The 24,065-nt window shown below is 38.3% G+C and overlaps 1 protein-coding gene across 1 annotated transcript in view; it reads left to right on the forward strand.

The window, feature by feature from the left end:
- Positions 1-24,065, forward strand: part of LOC126248535 (hemicentin-1-like) — an 838,517-nt gene that overhangs the window by 256,342 nt on the left and 558,110 nt on the right. The window contains exons 11-12 of the mRNA XM_049949594.1: positions 276-395; positions 12,593-12,762. Of these exons, the coding sequence (XP_049805551.1) occupies positions 276-395; positions 12,593-12,762 (290 nt within the window). The remainder of the gene's footprint in view (positions 1-275; positions 396-12,592; positions 12,763-24,065) is intronic.

Consider the following 24,065-nt stretch of genomic DNA (forward strand, 5'->3'; position numbering starts at 1 on the left):
CTAGGTAACAGAGAATCTGGGCAATAATTGTGAATAATTGTGTGAGATTTATCACTGTTCTGTGTAATTGAAAGACAACAGTCCTTTTTTTTTTTTTTAGATATTCAGTAAAAATACCAATAACAAACATCCAGTTTATAAGTCTACAGAGAGGAACTGATATTAAGTCCATTATTTTTTTAATTATTGCATCTGAATTACAGTATCAGTCAGTGTTCCTCAAGAATAGGTTAATGAAAATGAAAGACAGCTAATTTGAAGTAACTTTCTTCTAGGTAAAATTCACCAAATTGAAGAAAATGAAAGAGTTCACAAACTGTCCAATGGGACTCTTCTTATAAAACAAGTAAAGGAAGATGACAGAGGCTCATATTTTTGTGTTGCAGAAAACAAAGGTATGATGTTTATATTTTATTCGAAGGTACTATTTGTAATAGTTTCTTTGTATACAAATATGATGTTAATTTAGCAGTGGCTAATTTGGTACCTTTGGTCTTAATTCAAAAGTGCAGGCTTAATGCATTACATGTAGTCTCACGTTAGCATAATCTTTTACATACTGTGTCAGAGTTTATTGTAATTCTGTATCCAGTATTTTTCTTTAAGTCAGTATAAATTATTGGAAAATTGAGGATGAAATATTATTATTTGTATTAGGAGCTGTAGAAGTGCTGAGCTAAAGAACTGCTTGTAATCAATACATCTTACCTGCTAATATCAATAAATAAAGAGAAAAAATCATAAGTGATAAATTCTGTATACATGCCATATTCTTAATGTAGGAACAGTGACTGATGAACTGCATAACATACATTGAAATAAGATGGTCATTTGCCTTGGAATGTGAGAGAGGGATGACTGTATTCCCATAATTTGCTTGTGCAATTTTTTTTCTTCCTTATGATTTTGTTTGAGTGTCAGATTGTAAATTATTTTCATCATATCAGTACAGTACAGTACAAACACACACACACACACACACACACACACACACACACACACACACACACACACATGCGCACAAAACTCTATTTGTACGCACTTCCTAATATTATATCTGAGAAACTTTGAAAGGAAAATACGTAAGTTTGTGTAATTAGGTAGAATTCCAGCAAGCACTAAGGTGTAATTTGTTTTGCAGATGCCATCATATGTATCTGTGCATGCACTAACAAATTTTTGAGAAATTTTAACTCTTTATTCAACACAGTTGTGTGTATTTAACTAACAAAAAATAAACCATTGTAGCTAATTAACATGTACAATAGAAGGAAAGCAGTGTCAGTCATAGGTTCTTAATGTGTTTACTGAAGACTGATTTCAGCTACTGAGTTGCTATCTTCAGTGCATTATATCCAAGTCATAATAACTTATCAAAAACATAATATCACTTGGTACCACTTAACATTATGTTACCAGTTAAACATCAGTTGAACTGATATTTGTTATCTGTAATGTTAAGTGGTACCTTGTGTTATTATATTTACAATAAGTCATCCTGACATGGATATAATCTGCTGAAGATAGCTGCTCTGTAATTGAAATTGATCTGCAGTAAACAAATTGAAAATTTATGACCGATGATGCCAAACCTTCTGGATCAGATTTATATAACTGTGGAACATACTGTTCCTGATGTAAAAACACTTGAAGAATTTAACTAACATCTGCTACAAGAGGCTTATGTTCAGCATCATTTTCTGTGTGCAAGAAGTACTACTCAGAATTTGTAATTCATTAGTCTGCAGAGAGACATCATGATCTTACATACCTGTATTATGCATATACCTCTTCTGACTTGGACCGAGCGAGGTGGCGCAGGGGTTAGCACACTGGACTCGCATTCGGGAGGATGACGGTTCAATCCCGTCTCCGGCCATCCTGATTTAGGTTTTCCGTGATTTCCCTAAATCGTTTCAGGCAAATGCCGGGATGGTTCCTTTGAAAGGGCACGGCCGATTTCCTTCTCAATCCTTCCCTAACCCGAGCTTGCGCTCCATCTCTAATGACCACGTTGTCAACGGGACGTTAAACATTAACCACCACCACCACCATCTTCTGACTTGCAGACAGTATAGATGTTAGTAGCTTGAGTGACTGTAGAACTGGTCCAAGAAACTGCAGAAGATCATGTGAAAGCTGGAGAGAGCATAACACAATTCATGGATTTGCTTCAAGTGCAGTATAATGCTATTCATAATGTTATTACCCATGTAGTCTATAATCTAGAATGTGTCGGTATGTGATAGTGAATGATTTCAATATGAAACAAATTGCGATAAATAATATCCTGTGGCTATTTAATGATTAAAGGCCATTGATTTTATTCTTTATTAAGTATGTTGTTGCATTCATTATTTACAATGATAAGCAGATTCATTTATATTCTGAACATCGTTAGATCTATTAAAACAAATAAATACATGATAAAACTGATGTTATATAGATAGTGTGAAAGACACGTATGATAAATATGTGCAGCAGAGCTGAATTGCATGCTGTATCTGTGCCTAAACCACAAGAAATGATGACCTCTGTTGGAATACTCACAGAAAGAAGTACAAGAAAGATGCAACACTGAAGAAAATGTGTTCAGGGTGTGAACTGCGGGAGTCTATTGTATGCTACTCTGAAGCACCAAAGAAACTGGTCTAGGCATGGGTATTAAAATACAGAGATTTATAATGGTTCAAATGGCTCTGAGCACTATGGGACTTAACATCTGTGGTCATCAGTCCCATAGAACTTAGAACTACTTAAACCTAACTAACCTAAGGACATCACACACATCCATGCCCGAGGCAGGATTCGAACCTGCGACTGTAGCAGTCGCGTGGCTCCGTACTGAGCGCCTAGAACCGCTCGGCCACCGCGGCCGGCAGAGATATATAAACAGGCAGAATATGGCACTGCTGTTAGCATTGCCTACATAAGACAGCAAGTGTCTGGCACAGTATTTAGATCAGTTACTTCTGCTGCAATGGCAGGTTATCAAGATTTAAGTGAGTTTGAATGTGATGTTATAGTCAGTGCATGAGCGATGGAACAGAGCATCTCCGAGGTAGCGATGAAATGGGGATTTTCCCATATGAGCATTTCATGAGTGTACTGTAACTATCAGAAATACAGTATAACATCAGATCTCCGACGTCACTGCAGCCAGAAAAAGATCCTGCAAGAATGGGCCCAACAACAATTGAAGAAAATTGTTCTACGTGACAGAAGTACAACCCTTCTGCAAATTGTTGCAGATTTCAATGCTGGGCCACCAAAAGTGTCACCATTCAATGAAACATCATTGATATGTGCTTTTGGAGCCAAAGGCCCACTCGTGTACCCTTAATGACTACACAACACAAAGCTTTACACATTGCCTGGGCCTGTCAACACTGACATTGGACTGTTGATGACTGGAAAACAATTCCCATAGGACAATGTGAGAAACCACATGTCCAGAATTTCTAAAGAGTGACTCTAGGAACACTCTTCTGAGTTTAAACACTTCTGATGACCACCAAACCAGACATGAACATTATTGAGCATATCTGGGATGCCTTACAATGTGCTGTTCAGAAGAGATCTTCACCCCCTCTCACTCTTATGGATTTATGGACTGCCCTGCAGGATTCATGGTGTCAGTTCCCTCTAGCACTACTTCAGACATTAGTCAAGTCCATGCCACATCATGCTGCAGCACGTCTTTGTTCTTGAGAGGGCCCTACACAATATTAGGCAGGTGTACCAGTTTCTTCGGCTCTTCAATGTAGTTTGTACTTTGTATACTGGTTTGTTTTAAGACAAATACTTTATAGAGAATGGCACCTCTTAATTTATGTGTGTTGTTGGCTTATGGAGCCTGTGCACTGCATGTGAAAGTGATGAGCGTGTCTGCAACTACAATAGGTATTGTATACACTGTAATATATGTCATATGTATGTTTCAGACTACTTGTGTAAGATCCAACTTAGCATGTATTATTTGTTTTAACAGATCAGAAAATATTATGTAATGATAAATATGACCACAAATATGGATATAGATAAAAAGAATTTGACTTATACTTGAAGACTTACATTTGAACTCTCACAGATTTATTTCCAGTCAATGTTACATCGAGCTTTCATTATTCATATATATAGACTCACACAGAAACATACACAGTTTTGAAAATGTACTTTGAAATATAATCTTCATATCATTTAATAGTCATATAAATATATGTTCATGCTTTGCAGAATACAGCATGATGAATGAATTACAGGGCAGCATAAAATTTATGGAAACTTGATAAAACTGTGACAAATATTTCCAGTTCAAAACCATGACTCAGCTGGAAATAAGTTGAAAAAAAAGTGTGGCTGGGCAATAAGAAATTATTTCAGTTCACAAAACATCTGATGAGTGAGAAGACCAAGAAATAAGTAGTATCTCATGCATTACAAAGGTGTGACATTTCAGTAACAAACTGTTTATTATCTTTTATAAATACAGCACTTAGAACAGAGGGCATCTCTTCAACCTGTTGAAAAGCATTAGAAAATCTTCAACCTGTTGAAGAACATTAGAAAATAGTAAAACACAGTAAACTGCCAGATGTAATGGATTGTAGGTTGACTCTCAACATAAACAGATGTAACATATTGTATATAAATAGTCCAAAAGACACATTATTGTTCGGTTACTTTTGAGTTATTACTGAAGTATACATCTCTTATGATTGTTGTAACACTGTCAACATCTCTTTTCAGAAGGTTTCTGCTAATTATAAGAAATCTAAATCTGCCATTAAGCTATTATTCATTTGATTAGAATAAAAAGTTAATAGTTTATTGAAATTCCAGTGTAAATTTCTTAAAAGATTCTAGCAGAGAAATGAGCTGGAAATGGAACTTTACTTTGCAAAAATAAAAGAAATGCCTACATGAAATTTCCCAGCAGATTAAAACTGTGTTCAAGACAGGGAGCCATCGAACCAGTCCAGAGCATAGTTTTAATTTGCCAAGAGGTTATATATAAGTGCACACTCCACTGAAGTGTGAAAAGTTAATTCTGGAAATGTCTATATGTTCTGTAAGACCCACCACATGTTTTAGCAAATAACTTCTGGTATTTTGGAGAGGTGCACTGGCTCTGGATTGAATACACCTGGTGGATTAATGATGAGGGCCGGTGTGCCAGCCAGCTTGGATGTGCTTTTCAGGCTGTTTCCCATATCCAACTAGATGAATACTGGGCTGATACATCCTACCTTAATTACACAACTCAAACATTTACAAAATATTCCCACACCTTCACCTGGGATAACACTAGATGTAGACACATGGGGTACACAGACTCCATCGGGGTGGGGGAAGGGGACCGGGGTTATGGTGACAGGAAGGGTATCTGGCCACCCTGTACAAATCCAATAAGTACTTTGCTGACCCCATGAAGATATGGGATGTAAAGGCCATGAAAAGGAAGAAGGTCTACATGTTCTGTCGAACTGATAATGAGTAGGTGATCTCATTTCTGAGACAGTGGCTGGACCCATATTGCCAGAACAGACACTGGACTAGATAATACCAAAATAGAGAAACAAAATTTTGAAATCTCTTTCTTCAAATTCTACTCCACAAAATAAAACTATTGGTGAAGCTTGCTGAAAACTAATGCCTTCAATTTTTTTGTGAAAGCTCTTAAACCATTTTAAATAAAACAAACCTTATTAACATTCTACACCTTTATCCTTCATGTATATACATTTGCAGTTCTCTGCCACTAGAGGGATCCAAATTGTAGCATGTGTCATGCTGGTGTATAACATAAATATGTCAGAGCATGAGAAACAGAGTACTGTAATTGAGTTATGAATCCAAAGAGTTCATCACCACATGAAGTGCCCTCTCCTTCAGCATGACAGTGCTAGACCACATATGAGTGATGTGACATCTGCAACAATCTGTCACCTTGAGTTCACTATCATTGATCATCCTCCATACACTCCTGATTTGGCCCCATCCATTTTTAATTTGTTTCCAAAACTTAAAGTGTGCCTTCAAGGACTTCCCTTTGATATTGATGAAGTGGTGCAAGCAGAGGTGACGTTGTGTCTTTCTCACAAAGTGACAGTATCAATGAACTGGTCTCTCATTGTGAGAAATATGTTAGTTGCCGGGGTGACTATATTGCGAAATCAATATCTACACCTGGAGAATAAAGACACAGAATGTTAATAGTATTTGTTTTATTTACAAATCATTAAGGGTTGTTACATCAAAAATTCTGAGGCATTACGTTCCAGCACACCCACATAATTTTCCCCTGCTACAAAGATTTGTGACAAAATGAGTAGTTCTTCTAGTGCTGAAAGAGATTTGTAATCACTATAAATCAGCAAATATCCTAGGCTCGATGAAATCCTTGGCAGATTCTATGCAGTATTTGCAACTGAATTAGTGCTGCTCTCATGTATAATTTACTAAAGTTCCCTCAAATAGGGAACTTTTCCTTGTGATTTGTAATGAAATGAATATATTGAAATGTCATACCCATGTACAAAAACGCAGCATAGCTAATCCAAAAAACTGCCATCAGTATCAGTCATTACATTTGGAAAAACATTGTATGACATATTCTGAACTCAAACCAAATAGCAACCAACAACAAGGAGTGATGGTCTGGGGTGCCATTTCATTTTGCAGCAGAACCCATTTGGTTATCATCCATGGCACTCTCACAGAACAGTGGTACACCAACAGTATTCTACAGCGCATTTTGTTGCTCTTCGTGGCAAACCATCCTGCGCTTATATTTCAGCAAGATAATGCCTGCATGGACATGGCAGGAGTTTCTAATGCATGTTTTTGTGCTTGTCAAACCCTATCTTGGCCAGCAGGGTCACCAAATCCCTCCTCCATTGAGAACATTATGGGCAGAGCCCTCCAACCAGCTTACGGCCTTGATGATGTAACATGCCAATTGGATAGAAGTTTGCATGATATCCATCATAAGGACATCTACAACTCTACCAATCATTCCCAAGCCAAATAACTGTTTGTATAATGGCCAGAGGTCAACCAGCACATTATCGATTTGCTCAATTTGTGAAGCTATTTCTCTTGAATAAATCATCCAATTTTTCTGAGATTGTAATCATTTGTTTGTTGGAACATGAACATCATATCTACAAATTTCTGTCCCATTCAGATAACTCCTTTGTTGTGCAACATTTTTTTTGTCTTAAAGTGTAAATTTCCAACTACACTCCTGGAAATGGAAAAAAGAACACATTGACACCGGTGTGTCAGACCCACCATACTTGCTCCGGACACTGCGAGAGGGCTGTACAAGCAATGATCACACGCACGGCACAGCGGACACACCAGGAACCGCGGTGTTGGCCGTCGAATGGCGCTAGCTGCGCAGCATTTGTGCACCGCCGCCATCAGTGTCAGCCAGTTTGCCATGGCATACGGAGCTCCATCGCAGTCTTTAACACTGGTAGCATGCCGTGACAGCGTGGACGTGAACCGTATGTGCAGTTGACGGACTTTGAGCGAGGGCGTATAGTGGGCATGCGGGAGGCCGGGTGGACGTACCGCCGAATTGCTCAACACGTGGGGCGTGAGGTCTCCACAGTACATCGATGTTGTCGCCAGTGGTCGGCGGGAGGTGCACGTGCCCGTCGACCTGGGACCGGACCGCAGCGACGCACGGATGCATGCCAAGACCGTAGGATCCTACGCAGAGCCGTAGGGGACCGCACCGCCACTTCCCAGCAAATTAGGGACACTGTTGCTCCTGGGGTATCAGCGAGGACCATTCGCAACCGTCTCCATGAAGCTGGGCTACGGTCCCGCACACCGTTAGGCGGTCTTCCGCTCACGCCCCAACATCGTGCAGCCCGCCTCCAGTGGTGTCGCGACAGGCGTGAATGGAGGGACGAATGGAGACGTGTCGTCTTCAGCGATGAGAGTCGCTTCTGCCTTGGTGCCAATGATGGTCGTATGCGTGTTTGGCGCCGTGCAGGTGAGCGCCACAATCAGGACTGCATACGACCGAGGCACACAGGGCCAACACCCGGCATCATGGTGTGGGGAGCGATCTCCTACACTGGCCGTACACCACTGGTGATCGTCGAGGGGACACTGAATAGTGCACGGTACATCCAAACCGTCATCGAACCCATCGTTCTACCATTCCTAGACCGGCAAGGGAACTTGCTGTTCCAACAGGACAATGCACGTCCGCATGTATCCTGTGCCACCCAACGTGCTCTAGAAGGTGTAAGTCAACTACCCTGGCCAGCAAGATCTCCGGATCTGTCCCCCATTGAGCATGTTTGGGACTGGATGAAGCGTCGTCTCACGCGGTCTGCACGTCCAGCACGAACGCTGGTCCAACTGAGGCGCCAGGTGGAAATGGCATGGCAAGCCGTTCCACAGGACTACATCCAGCATCTCTACGATCGTCTCCATAGGAGAATAGCAGCCTGCATTGCTGCGAAAGGTGGATATACACTGTACTAGTGCCGACATTGTGCATGCTCTGTTGCCTGTGTCTATGTGCCTGTGGTTCTGTCAGTGTGATCATGTGATGTATCTGACCCCAGGAATGTGTCAATAAAGTTTCCCCTTCCTGGGACAATGAATTCGCGGTGTTCTTATTTCAATTTCCAGGAGTGTATTTAAAATTATATAAATTTATGAAAAATGTGTTAACCAAAGCAGTTATACTAACTAATAAAATAAAAGCAAACATTAGCAACTAATCAAACTACAGCTTATGATGCTGTAGGCAGCAAAACCTGTATCACTAAAATTATGATAGAGACAAAATGTAGTGAAGAGAAATAAAAAAAAAAAATAGCCCTGGAGTCTCTCAGAGAGTGCTGCAGTTGGTACTATTAAAAAAAAGTCACAGAAATTGAAAGTACAAGGTGCTCAAAAGCACTAATCGCAGCACACAATCACAGAGCATTTAGGAAGACCGAAATAAATTCACTGACTGTGAATAACTTGGCATCATCTGTATTAGGTTGAGATGTTCTGCCTGTGGGTAACATGAGAAAATTTGTGCCAGACTGGGACTCAGTCCCAGATTTCTCACTTACAGTGAGCAGTCACCTTACCATTAGCCTATCTGTGCATGCCTCTTAGACCAACCCTGGATCCGGCAAAACTTTTAACACGTCACCAACAGGTAGGACGTCTGCACCTACCTATAATATAGCTGACGCCAGTTATTCATACTCAGTAAGTTTATTTGGATATTATTTTGAATGGCTGTCAATCATCATCAGTGAAATTATTACATGTCGAGGCTGGCACTAGGTGATAATTCCCATATGTCTCAATTCCTCATAGTCTTAGTCTCACTAATTTGGGAATACAGAATTAAGCTGCAAACATTCAGTGATGAATGTAGGAGATTGTGGTACATGGATGTAGACAGTGTGACATACGGAAGTTTGGTTCAGTTCGGGAGGCATGTGTAGATAGCTTCATGATAGTGCAACCTCATGATGAGAAGAAAATTTGAGTTTGAGTCCTGATTTGGCACAGATTTTCACATGTCATCAACAAGTAGAACATCTACAGCTAATATAGCTGACACCAAGTTTTTCGCATTGAAGATGAAATGGGAGATAAGATACTGCGTGAAGAGTTTGACAGAGCACTGAAAGACCTGAGTCGAAACAAGGCCCCGGGAGTAGACAACATTCCATTAGAACTACTGATGGCCTTGGGAGAGCCAGTCATGACAAAACTCTACCGTCTGGTGAGCAAGATGTATGAGACTGGCGAAATACCCACAGACTTCAAGAAGAATATAATAATTCCAATACCAAAGAAAGCAGGTGTTGACAGATGTGAAAATTACCAAACTATCAGTTTAATAAGTCACAGCTGCAAAATACTAACACGAATTCTTTACAGACGAATGGAAAAACTGGTAGAAGCGGACCTCGGGGAAGATCAGTTTGGATTCCGTAGAAATGTTGGAACACGTGAGGCAATACTAACCTTACGACTTATCTTAGAAGAAAGATTAAGAAAAGGCAAACCTACGTTTCTAGCATTTGTAGACTTAGAGAAAGCTTTTGACAACGTTAACTGGAATACTCTCTTTCAAATTCTGAAGGTAGCAGGGGTAAAATACAGGGAGCGAAAGGCTATTTACAATTTGTACAGAAACCAGATGGCAGTTATAAGAGTCGAGGGGCATGAAAGGGAAGCAGTGGTTGGGAAAGGAGTGAGACAGGGTTGTAGCCTCTCCCCGATGTTATTCAATCTGTATATTGAGCAAGCAGTAAAGGAAACAAAAGAAAAATTCGGAGTAGGTATTAAAATTCATGGAGAAGAAGTAAAAACTTTGAGGTTCGCCGATGACATTGTAATTCTGTCAGAGACAGCAAAGGACTTGGAAGAGCAGTTGAACGGAATGGACAGTGTCTTGAAAGGAGGATATAAGATGAACATCAACAAAAGCAAAACGAGGATAATGGAATGTAGTCAAATTAAATCGGGTGATGCTGAGGGGATTAGATTAGGAAATGAGACACTTAAAGTAGTAAAGGAGTTTTGCTATTTAGGGAGTAAAATAACTGATGATGGTCGAAGTAGAGAGGATATAAAATGTAGACTGGCAATGGCAAGGAAATCGTTTCTGAAGAAGAGAAATTTGTTAACATCGAGTATAGATTTAAGTGTCAGGAAGTCGTTTCTGAAAGTATTTGTATGGAGTGTAGCCATGTATGGAAGTGAAACATGGACGATAACCAGTTTGGACAAGAAGAGAATAGAAGCTTTCGAAATGTGGTGCTACAGAAGAATGCTGAAGATAAGGTGGGTAGATCACGTAACTAATGAGGAGGTATTGAATAGGATTGGGGAGAAGAGAAGTTTGTGGCACAACTTGACTAGAAGAAGGGATCGGTTGGTAGGACATGTTTTGAGGCATCAAGGGATCACAAATTTAGCATTGGAGGGCAGCGTGGAGGGTAAAAATCGTAGAGGGAGACCAAGAGATGAATACACTAAGCAGATTCAGAAGGATGTAGGTTGCAGTAGATACTGGGAGATGAAGAAGCTTGCACAGGATAGAGTAGCATGGAGAGCTGCATCAAACCAGTCTCAGGACTGAAGACCACAACAACAACAAATTTATTTCAATCTACACACATCAAAAAAAGTTTTGCATCATCCCGGTTCCCAGAACTCCAGAAGATAGACGTTTACTGTGGATATTGTATCACAGACACAGTCTGTTTGACTGTTCAGAGATGTCACTAAACCCACCCAAAGATGTAAAGAACCATGCATGAGCAGCACCTATTAGATGGAGGGGATGCGACAGCCAATCAGTTCCTTGAAGGTCTAGCTGTATCGTGGTACAACATGCAATGTGTGATTTTCATGAGCAATGAAAAGGGCAGAAATGATCTTTTATGTTGATCTCTATTTCAATTTTCTGTACAGGTACCAGAACTCTCGGAACTGAGCTGATGTAAAACTTTTTTGATGTGTGTAGTTTCAAACAGTGGTCAATCATCATCAATGCTAAATGTTTTTGATGGCGTTGAGTCATAGTTGTGCAATACTTTCTAAACGACACATGACTTAAAAATGGTCTAACAATTTTTAGCGTTGTACTTGACAATGGCTTAAAAGCCAAAATTTGGATGATACAAAAGGTAAATATAATAATATACAGTCAAAACATCAGTGTAAATTTTGGGAAGACAATGAAATGTAAATACTGACTGGCTGTTCCGCAGCATTCAGATTACCTGACTGCATTGATGCAGACACTTTAAATCAACATTTGTATTAAGAACTCTACTGGAAAATTTTTAAGTTTTTCTTAGCCAACCACACTTGCCAATGCATTTTAGTAACAGTGCTAAATATGCCTGTCTCAAGCACACTAGAGCCTATTATCATCATCATTTTCTTCTCTTCTTCTTCTTCTTCTTCTTCTTCTTCTTCTTCTTCTATTCTGAATTAATTTGCAGCACAATTTTCTTCAGTCATTTGTTGATAAATCTCAACAAAGTCCTCATTAGTGTATGCAGTAGCTGCTTGCATGTGATCTGTAATTCCTTTCCTCCATGTCATGTAACCATCCAATTTCTAACAAGCATTTATACCATTGAAACCCTTTGTATTATTTTTTTTTTTTAATTTCTGCACACTCTTATGCAAATTTTGGGAACACTGAAAAAATTGTTTTCCAGTAATAAAAGAGAGCACTAAAAGTGTTTTGTGGGCAAAGAAGAATAAATATACCTGAAAATGTGCAAAATTGGAATGTTTAATAATCCAATTTGTCTTTTTTTCCAAGTGTATATAGTTAGTTATGTCAGTGTATATGAATTCTTGCCACCCCCTTAATAGTTTTACAAGAATTGGAGACTTGTATAGGTCTGTTTTGGCAGGATCTTAGGCACTGTAAAAGTCTTTAGCTGTGCTCACTCTTGTTCTATTGCATAGTCACTCATCTGATGCATTTATAAGACATGCCTGTGCTGTTTAGTTTACTTTGAATTACATTAACTGCTTTCTCTTTGATCCTTTCATATACATGTATATTTCAATTTTTTTCTAGGTGGCAGGGGCTATGGAAAAACACACCTTGGTATAGTAAATCCTATCAAAGTTTACATTAGTCCAAGTTTATTTGAGTTCACCAGATCTCAAACAGTTAGACTTCTCTGCAATACAGATGACAATTCCACAGCAGAGTTCCTTTGGATGAAAGATGGAGATGTTTTAACTGTAAGTGTTCCTCTTGTTTTAGATTAAGAAGATACCTTTTAATGCATAATTCAGTAACTATGACTATTGTTAAGTTCCTTATTGCTCAGCTGCTTTAAGCTAGAAAGTTTTCTCATTAGACAGCAAACAGCTCTCAGAGTTTGGTCATTATCAACTTAGGAGCATTCTCTATCAGCACAGCAGTGTGCTAAGTATTGAGGGTAGATCTTTCCATTGTCAGGCAAGGTAGCACAGCAATTAAGGTGCTGGACTCACATTTGAGAAGACAGTTGTTCTAAATCCTGTCTGGCCATCCACATTTACACTTTTTGTGATTTCCCTAAATCACTTTATGCAAAATCTGGATTGGTTCCTTAGAAAAGGAAGTGGCCAGTTTCTTTCCCACTTTGTCCCAAATCCTCAGGCCTGAGGTTGTATGTACCCTCTCTCGCATGACAGCATTGCTGATGGGATGTTAAACTCTAGGGCCTAATTGTTCTTACTTTTCTTGTTCTACAAACATTGGAAGTAGAAAATATAGCCATGCACTGTATAGTTGAGGAACTGGTTGGTAGATGGTCATATAAATAATACTGAACTACAGCTATTCATTGGGTTAACAAAAACACACACAGCACATCACTGCATTGTGTAAGTACTGCAGCCTGACTCTTCACTTTGTACAGTTCTCCAGGTCTGAGTCAATGTTATGGATGAAACTATACTGTATTTCCTGTTATGTATCTGCTGGTTCCATTACAAACTTATTTTCTGGAAACTTATCACCACGCCCCATTAAAACTCATTCATGTGATAGTATTATGCCCCCTGAATTGATGATGTTCTTCCAATTACATTCCTGTTTCCAATTTCATTGACAAGAGGGGGTGGGGAATCTTCACTGCACTCATAGCATCAGGCATTTGATAAGTTACACGTGTGTCCTGGGTTGTGATAAAAGATAAGTGCATCATGGTAATCAGTCAATCTTGGCTGGGTATGGTTTTTGTAAACCACGAAATCCTGAGTTGCTGGCTAGAAAGTGCTGTCAATCCTCTATAACTGTAAGCTCTGGCCATCATTTGCTGACCACTGTGTGAGACAACAGTGGAACATTATATCTTGAATGTCATGGATTTTGACTAAACATTTTGCATATTGAGTATGGTTCAAACTGTATATATGACAAACTTCAACCTAAAGGTAAGCTGTATACAGATAAGATTGACGACTGTTGTGGTAAACAGTTATTAGTGTGCAACATCTAGGGTACCTGTCATTTACTAGTGGTATTAAACTCACTTAGGTATGCTCAGCTCTGTCTTAATAACTTTCAATTTGACAGCAGTTTTTGAAAATTGTATGAATTCTACATTTTCTAACACATTCATCCTCCAGTACTCGGTCTTGCAATTCAGAGGCTGATTAAAATTATATGTTATAATAAAATTTTGGATGAAATGTTCAGTTGCAGTATTAATAAAAATGAAAGCAACTTTCACATAATGACAACCATATGTAGTCTTAGTTAACAATGCCTTCATTGTTAACTAAGACTAGCAAAACTGTGAAAAAATCTAATCAGTTAAACAAAACTAGCAATTAAACACTGAAAACTTACAGTCTGTGGTGTACATGATGTTTGATTATAATTTTCAACACATACTGCAATGCTGCTTGTGTACATCACACTTGAATGCTGGTGAAACAGCCAGGAGCACCTGGCTCCTACCGCCATCGCTACACTCAGGCACCGTGCCCATCAAGCCCCTGTCAAATGTCAGAGCAGCCTGCAGATGAGCAGCCATGTGCTCAAACCAAAACAAGCCACCTTCGATGTCTTTCGAGTCTGTCATGTCACAATATGCCACAATGAAATGCTATGCTTGCTTTGAATTGGTATATTTATAGGCAACTATACACCAGTGGACGTGCCTATGTCACACAGTACGTGTGCTCCCTGGGGTGCTGTTGGACAGTGGTATTACTATAGCTCTTGAGTGTGTCCATTACTGGATCTGTATTGATAATCAAGCCATCTGGATATGTGGACATGTATACAAAACAACTCTTCCCTTTAATAAGAACATATGACTGAAAATGGCCATGTCTGTGGCTGGCTTGATGAAGTAGTGGAGAGAGTGCTATTGGGATCTCCATCAATGGGTCCAATGGCAAATCTTAATCATAGCTGGACAGTCCAGTGCTGCCAGTGCAGTTGGTACCAACTGTTGCTCCAGCAGCTGAGATGTACAGCTCAAGCATACCTGTGGGAGAGTTGGTTTTATAAGGAGCTGGAAATTGGGGAGGGTTTCTGCCTCCACATGACACTCACTCGGTTGCCTTATGACCTATAGCACAGCATCTGGAAGAGGAAGTGTAGGCACTCACCAAGTTTCTGCGAGCCTTCACTTAGCACTGGGGAAGAACGTTGCAATATATGTGCTAGTTGTTTCTCACACAATTAAAACACTGTATTTTATAAGATTAAAACAACATAAGTGTACTGTGCCATCTGCATTGAAAATGTAAGATGTTGACATCCTTTAAGGCAATAATGAAGCATTGGGTCACGTATAATAAGCAAATAAAATATACTGACAAGGATCAAAATACAGCTTAAAATGCGAAAAAATATCTATAGGGGCACAATAATACAGACTAAAACATAGGGGATAAAAGATAATATAAACTCACCGATGTAATTTATAGCTGTTAGTTGTAATTTTGGGAAGCTTGTGTGATGACTTTGTTGACAACAGCTCTTTGCTGATTTCTTTCATCTGAAAGAAGAAACAGCACTTCATGAAATGAAAAATTAATTTACTGGCAATGTCAAAATTAGACTCAACACAACATCCTAAATCACCTATTCCTAAAATAATTTCATCAGTAGTGTCTAAACACTCATAAAATACATCAGCCAATAGATTATAGATGGAAGACGGTTTCTTTTCAAGAACTACTTCAACCTGTAAACAAATGTTTAAAATGCTTTCAGATGGGTAAGTCTACTAAGAAAGACCTTTTATCGAGCAGAAGTCTTTTATGGCAGTGAAGGTTGCAGCTGTTGTGTCATATGGCATTTCGCTCACAAGGGCTGGAGACCACTTCACACAGCTGTTCTGTTTATTAAGCTTTTGGATGATGCAACCTGCTATATGATGACCTTAACATTGTTTTGGAATGTAATTTATGTACGGAATATGAAGATTGTTTCCCTATCTGCTTTCACCATTTTGTCCTTAATTTTGTCCTCAGCATATAAGTTAATGCATTTGCTTCATACCTCCGTTTCTTTATCACATAAAGACATCTGACTAACAAATGATGTAAGAGATGGTTCTGAATTTGATTCACAGTTCCCAGATGCAGTTATAGACATCTTAATGGGAGCATACACACACTGTAACATATGTAATAGCAAAAAATCTACAGTTGATGGATCGTCGTCTCAACCTATAGACCTCAAAATTCCAAAATGATATTCCAGAGGATCTTGGTTGAATTTTCCTGTCATTATGTACTTAAAACCTTTGGGTCATAAATACTGAGAAACTTCCAATGTACTCTTTAGCATGGTTCTGTCTGAGGATCATGTGTTGCTTTCTCAGAAAATGTTTTATAAAAGTCAGTTAATATTTTGTGTGAAGGGGAATCTTTGTAGAGTGAATTATTTGGTATTGTAGAATTCTGTGCATCTGATACATTATTCCTATCCCTCATGAATAATTCCATGTTTTCACTGCCACTAAAATTCATGGGATTAGTTTTGCGGAAAATTTTAATTGCATTTGCTGTTGAATTGCTGAATAATTAAAAAACCAGCTTCAGATTCATTCTTTGGAAAGACTTAGGGTCAATATGGGAAGAAGTCAATTTTGGACAAGCTCTGAGGTCTGAAAATTCATGGGAGTTGAGAGAATAGAAATTAAAATCTGTTTCTTGATTTTTGTACAGCAACCAATCTTTGTCATGAAAATAGTTCCTTATACAGTTTAATATGTGTACATACTCTGAAATGGCCTTAAGTTTTCTGTCCTAATTAACTGGATTTTGGATACTACATTTAACATTTCCTGGTTTGCCAGTAATTCTTAGATTAATGGAAGTCTTTTTATTTGATTGACTTCCATAACTTGTGAAATCTATCACTCTTGCTCCAGCTTGTTCGAACTGTATGATTATCTGTATCAATTTTCTAGTGAGGATTTACCAAACATGGCATTTTTGCTCACAGAAATGACAACCAGTTGGATCCAGCTATAAAGGAGAGGATTAAACATGAATACCAAAGTATGGTTCTCCAAAGTATTCTTTTTTCTCTGGAGTTAAATCACCAAGTCTACAAAACCATCCATTTTGGGTGAGGAGAAATGAAACCAAATGTCTTCCCTTAATGTAACTTCATTGAAAATTACAATGCCTAAATGTTTATTTTTGTCCTGTTAGGTTTTAAATACTTCTCTGGTAGCATTTGTGGCATGCATGTTGACACCATATGAGCATTTAAATCCCTTGCAGAGCTCTCTCAAATGATCTTCAGAAGGAAGAGGAAGTAAGTCATGCTTTCGACAGTGCCTATAGGCTTTAGTTGATTTAATTTTGAGAAGCAAGCTTTTCAGAATAAACTCATCACTATGTCGAATACCATTTGGGATTGTTTTTCACTTCTTAAGCATATTGTATGTGAATAACATCTGTATTTTTACTCAGAAAATTCAACATACTGCATACACAGGACATGGATTGTATAATATTAGACACTGTATTTTCTAACAAAAGTGCTCTCTCCCTCTCTTTCAATAGCTGATTCTACATTCTCACTAGCATTCGCTTAAGATTTTTGACTTTCCATTTGAGACAGTTGATAATTTTTCTGGCATCATCTTCATTATCTGCTACATTGGAAGCACTAGATATTGCAAAAAATTGTTGAAGTTATTGGTGCATAATCAGACTGCTTTTTCTACTATTCTCTGTGGAGGAGATAAGCCTACTTTCAAGTGAGTTGATAAATAGCTTGGCAAGTTTGGAAAAATATGAGGCACAGACCATGGCTTTAAATTCATCTTGTTCTCAGTACTTCAGTCCGGTTTCCTTCTGTAAGAAATGAGTCCATTTTAACAAGCAAATCATCAGTGAAATGTTTGTCATATGCATATGATTTACTTGTTAATTGAATATCCTTCCTTGGAATAATTTTAGCCCATTTAGCAAAATCACTAGTAGTCTTTGGGGGTCTAAAAAAAGTGCCTACCTGTTGCAGTTGACTTGTATCTTGATTGACACCCAGGAACCGAACAACATGGCATATTCTCTAATTCAGTTTGCTGTGTTGGATAGCAATAATTCAATATGCCACACAAATTATCGGTAAATGCATGAAAAAATCTATAAACACACACATAAATATTAATCCATTGTTACCTTTTGATAAAAAAATTCTTTGATATCACAAAACACAGGTGAACACAACAACAATTCTACATGTATCTTATGAGCTGCACTGTTAGAAATCTACTTCAGCCAATCACAAGTGACTGCTGTTGGAGAGTGCAGCAACTACTGTTGTAAAAGTTGTAACAAAAACAGAAATAACAGACCTTCTCCTACCAAACACTATGCCTGTAGTGTAGTCAGAGGATTCGTGGGAGGGCAGGCTGTAAGTGATGCAGAAGGAGACAAAGACTACACCTCCATAGGCTTCCATTTCTGTTTATGAACAACCTTCCCCACTGGGCTTGAATCTTTGTGGCGGCAGTGGTCATGATGGTAGTGTGGTGCAGGGCGGGGTGGCCTATGGCACAGAAATCCTAAGCTGCCAGGCAGTCTGAAAGAGGAGTTCATTTTCCTCATGGCTTCAAAGTATTTCTTTCTTTCTACAATGCTGCATCATCAGCAAACAGTCTTAAGGTTTAAAAAGTCTTCTGTTTTTACTTCATTCTCGCTATCATTGAAATAAATCAGGCATAACAATGGCTCTCATTTATTGCCATGTGAATAAACCTCTCTCTCATCATCAATACCTATGATGTGGACTCCCAACATTTAATGTGGAGTCTCCATCACTTTCTGTGGTCTACATACACTAACAGCCATCTTACTACCCTTCTACAGCCTGATTAGTTTTGTTAGAAGTACCATGTGATCTAACCTATCAAAAGCTTTGTACACATCAGTAACAATATTGTCAAGTTACCCTCTCATGTCAATTACTTATTGTCTCCATAATGAAACTTTTGCTCTGCAGTAGGCTGTGTGCTGTTTTGAAACTTACAAGCAGGTTAAAACTGTGGCAGACTCAGAGTCAAACCCAAAGCTTTGCCTTTTGTTGGTAATGCTCTTACCAACTCCAAAATGACTCACAACCTACTCTCAAACTTCTGCCAGTACCTCAATTGTACTTTTCTACCCTGCCTTGAATGCATTCAGGCACCTACACCCCCACCCATTTTCTGCAAACATGTTTTTGTATATCTCCCAATGATCTCTTCATATAGCATATCTAAAATAAAAGTAGGACTACAGTCTGTCAGTAAACTGAAGAGCAAGCAGTGCTTGTGGTGGATGAAATGGCCATTCCCAGAAGAATGTTGCAACTGCTGTACAGGAAACCTAAGAATCAGTTTTCTGTCTAGTAGGACACTGCAGTGTGTAGTGATATGTGTAGATTCTGTTGAAGTGCATTTCATGTATTGGTTATGCTAGTTACTACTTTCTGTATTCTGTATCTTGCTAACACATTCAGTCGAAAATACACACTCCCAGACCTGTCTGAGCACCATGTGGCTACCCTTTTGAAAGGCACTTTGTGGAAGTGCCAATGTAAAATTGAAAAACAGCCTGTAGGTGCTGCCACTTGCTCACTCTTTAGTTTACAGAGTATAATTGGTCTGACAACAACATTTTGACGAGTTTTGATGTAATTTTATTGTTCACTCCAGTTCCTACCTAAGAAAATCTGATGTTTTGAAACAATTCATTGTTGAACTTCAGCATACATTCATCTTGATAATTATGGCTATGGGGATGTAAATAGAGATCTAATAGATCCTTTACTACTAGCTGTAGTTATAAACTTCAACATGTAGGATACTGAAGTTATCACACTAAGGATTGCACCACATCCACAGAAACATGTTTAGAGAAATTTTTGTTATGTAAGAATATGGTACGACTTTCAAGACGAATGATTCAACTATAAAACAAGATGTCTTTAAGTATCAAACTTATTACAGAATTTGAACTGAACATCTACCTTCTGTTTCTCTTTTTCCAAGTAGAGAGGACCTGATAATATTCTGAGACATGAACCAGAAAGAAAACCTACTCACACAGACATGTATCTTCCATAAAATAATTTTCGTCATGTGAGACAGTAATATTCTGTTTTGACAGCACTTGTACACAGTGTATGAACTACGTGTCACAATAAGAAATTACCAATCAAGCGGTTTTATCCAAAGTATGCTATAGCCTCCAATGACTACACAGAAGACCATACCAAGATGGCATTAGGAGGACCCAGATGTACTAAGATTCCTGACACAAAAGTGTAGAAGACTGCTTTTTCTATTTTATTCTGATTTGACACTGAGAAGAATCAGCTGCCCTTAGGATACCAAGTCCATCTTCCAATCAGGCTGCAAAAACTAAACAGCTTCTCTGTAGTGCGAAAGAAAACTATTATTGAATTTCTTGCAAATGTGCCAGATCTTACACCACTAGCTCCTGTAAAAGGCTTTTTGGAAATTGCTCTGTAGAGAAATAAATGTTTGTTTGGAGAGGCATTGACCATTAAAGAATAAATGAGTTAAACAATAATATTAATGTTGTTCACAGATTCATAGAATCTTTTGTAACAATCAGAAGTACAAAGAAAGTCTAGGTGACTCTTCTCCATACCATAATACTGCCACCACCAACCATCATGTAGACTTTCTTTATTAACTTGTTCAAAAGACTTTGACAAGTTAAAAATAGTCTCAGTCTTTGTTTAAACTAATGTATGACAGTTTGTGATGATTTCATACTTCTAAACTACCCAATATGTGGGTTTGCTAGCATGAAACATTTAAAGTTCCTACTAAAATAAATGAACTGATTTTCTTAAAATTTGTGATTCTCCACTGGTGCCTTTCCTTCTCTCTCTCTCTCTCTCTCTCTCTCTCACACACACACACACACAAACATGCACACACACACACATACACACAAACACGCACACACGATCAATCCCCCCCACCCCCCACCCACACACACACACACAAAATTTTTATAACTTTGGACTACGATAGACAACTGTGGATAATTCACAATATTTCAAAATTCGTACAACTCTCATCCCACCATCAACCTGAACAGATGTTAGTTCTCCTTTAAATCTTGTGCTACTCTCTTGTAACTACATAAAACACTCACTATTCAAATATAGTGTGCAGAAAAGTGCATGCCACATGCACCACAAACATTTCTCACTGGACTAGAAAGCCACACATCATTAGGTCAGTAGATAATGCCCTGAATGAAAATGGTCAGTACAACTTTGCCCTGTGCCTTTTACTACACAGAAGAATACTTGTGGCTTCACAGCAAGATTTCACTGATCACAGATTACTGTCTGTTACAATTGACCAGTCTTCCCCCAAATCACTCCTAACCTTCTGACTCAACAGTGTCATAGTATTTTGCAGGGAGCAGCACATTGCAATTTAGTGCATCCCAGACAAAGTTCCTTGATAACGTTGTCTAACTGCTCATTCCCGGGATCTTGCCATACCTTGGTATCCAGCAAACTGCTACAACCTTTACACTATTGAGAAAATTTAGAGAACTGGCATTTGAACCTGAGTTCTGTAACAATTCTACTGCTGCCAAATACATTGCGCATAAGGATCACAATGATAAGAGACAAGAAATTAGGCCTCATACAAAGGCATATAGGCAGTCGTTTTTCCCTCACTCTATTTGTGAGTGGAATAGGAAAGGAAATGACTAGTAGTGGTTCACGGTACCCTCCATCATGCAACGTACAATGGCTTGCAGAGTATCGATGTAGACCTAGAACCTTCCACCATATCTGTAGCAAGAGAATGAGGTCTTGTATCCTCTAAAGCGGTAGTTCCCAAACTTATTTGTAATGCGTCCAACTATTTTTCTGGAAACATTTTTGTGACCCAATATATACATATGCATATTCTACCACTAAAGTCACTACACAGTAGTTAATGGTATTATAAAAATTGTGTCTAATATGAAACTGAACTGAGTATTGTATGAAAAAATGCTTTGCTGAGTAATAATTTTGAGTATGATGAAGGGACCATATTTAAAGAAAAGGAACAATATTTTGGCCCTTAAGAATTTTATTTCATGCAGATTAAATGGTGAACTTAATAAGATTTGCAGTATTGTTTAGTCTTGGTGTTAATGACACTTTCTATATCTGGATTGAAGCTTGTTAGTTTTAGTCATAAACCATTTTCCAAGCAAAGTTTGTTTCTATACTTTTTTTTAAAACCAAGCTAGAAAAAGCACATTCACGTAAGTAATAAAGTTGTGAATCCCATTAGTTCCTTCAAAGCTATGTTTCGAAGTGTTTGATACTATCCCTTTAATTTGATCCAAAATGGGATTAGGCTAAATTCTTGAATAAAGTTTTCAAAGAAGACTCACATGATATTTCTATCAGTGAGTCTTCTGCAGATGCCAACAGTTTTAACTGTTTAAGGTTGTCCTCTTAAAATGGATTTCTTATCCATGGCAGTTCATCAGGAATTCTTGGAAAGTAATACCTACAATAAGAAATCAACATTAATTAACACTCTTGAATAAGCAAATAACTATCAGTGGGATTAATGTGAAACTATCAGATTTTTTTGAGTTCGCTGTGTGGGTACGGCCTAACTATCATTTTGAAAATTGAGGTGGTTGAACGTAATTGTTACAATTCTGTATTGAGTGAGAAACAATAACATGAAAATTATACATTTTTAATGAGGAATACTTCAGATCTAAGTGATTACTAGTAAAATTATTTCGGAATAAGTACCTGAAACTAGAGGCCAGTGCTTCAAGATGTTCCTTCATGGCAGCTGCTGTTTCCTTGTTAACTTTGATTCCATATGTTTCTAAGAAATCACTGAGGAGTGGGAATGCATCAAAACAGCTGTCTTTCACTTTACTTGACCATATTTCAAGTTTTTTAATAGTTGCTTCTATTTCAACTTGAACATAGAACTAGTGGACATCCTTCCCTTGCAGCGATAAATTGAGGCTGTTAAGAGCACTGAATGTCACCCAAATATGAAAGACGTATTAGTCAGTTTTCATCATGTCCAAGAAACTGCTCACAGATTTTGCATAACTTTCGTGCTCCAACAGGAAGATTCTCAGCTCATCTCGAAGCTCAAATAATCTTGATAGCACATTCCCTCTTGACAACCAGCGTACTTCACAGTGCAGCAGAAGTGTTTTGTGCCCATTGCCCATCTCATCTCACAGTGTGCAAACAGTCTTGAATTTTTCGGTCTAGATTTAATGAAATTTATGATTTTAACTGCATAATTAATAATTTTCTGTAGGCTTTCAGACAGACAAGGGCCTCTCGATGCAGTCTACAGTGAGACCACTGAACAGAAGGGCGACTGCCCTAACTTTGGCAATCAAATCTGAGTAAATGCCAGATATAGTATGGGCACCTTTAGTCATCAGTGCAACGCATTTTGTCCACTCTATTTCATTTTGTACCATAAAGACATCAAGACATTTGAAAATTTCTTCCCCTGTTGTTGTCATTGGCACACATTCACAAAAGGGCATTTCTTCTTTTATGCCCCCATCAAATTCAAACCTAACAAAAGCTAAAAGAATAGCCTCAGTGGCTATATCTGTGCTTTCATCAAGCTGAAGTGGAAAGTGGTCACTTTGCTTGAAAACTGTGATCATGGGCTGTTTTACAAACTCTGACATTTCATTAATACTTCTCTTTGCTGTTGTGTCTGAAAGGGACTTTTCGTCAATTAGTCTTGTGTATTTTTCACTAAATGAAGCAGCAGATATTATTTTGGCCACTGGTAAAATAATATCCTCTCCTATGGTGTGAGCTGCTCCCTTTTCGGTTATCAATACCAACAAACAAACAAAGCACGTTTTCACAGTCATGAGCCACATTGTTGCAAGTGGAAGGAAAGCAATGTTGCATTATCGCAATTACCGATGAGTCCTGTGCCTGCACTGTTCTTGTTTCACCCAGAGAACATTATTAAGCCACAATAGTTTCTTGCTTAGAATGATTTTGTACATAACTATTCAGATTATCA

Source organism: Schistocerca nitens, chromosome 3, assembly GCF_023898315.1.
Source record: "Schistocerca nitens isolate TAMUIC-IGC-003100 chromosome 3, iqSchNite1.1, whole genome shotgun sequence".
NCBI lineage: Eukaryota > Metazoa > Arthropoda > Insecta > Orthoptera > Acrididae > Schistocerca > Schistocerca nitens.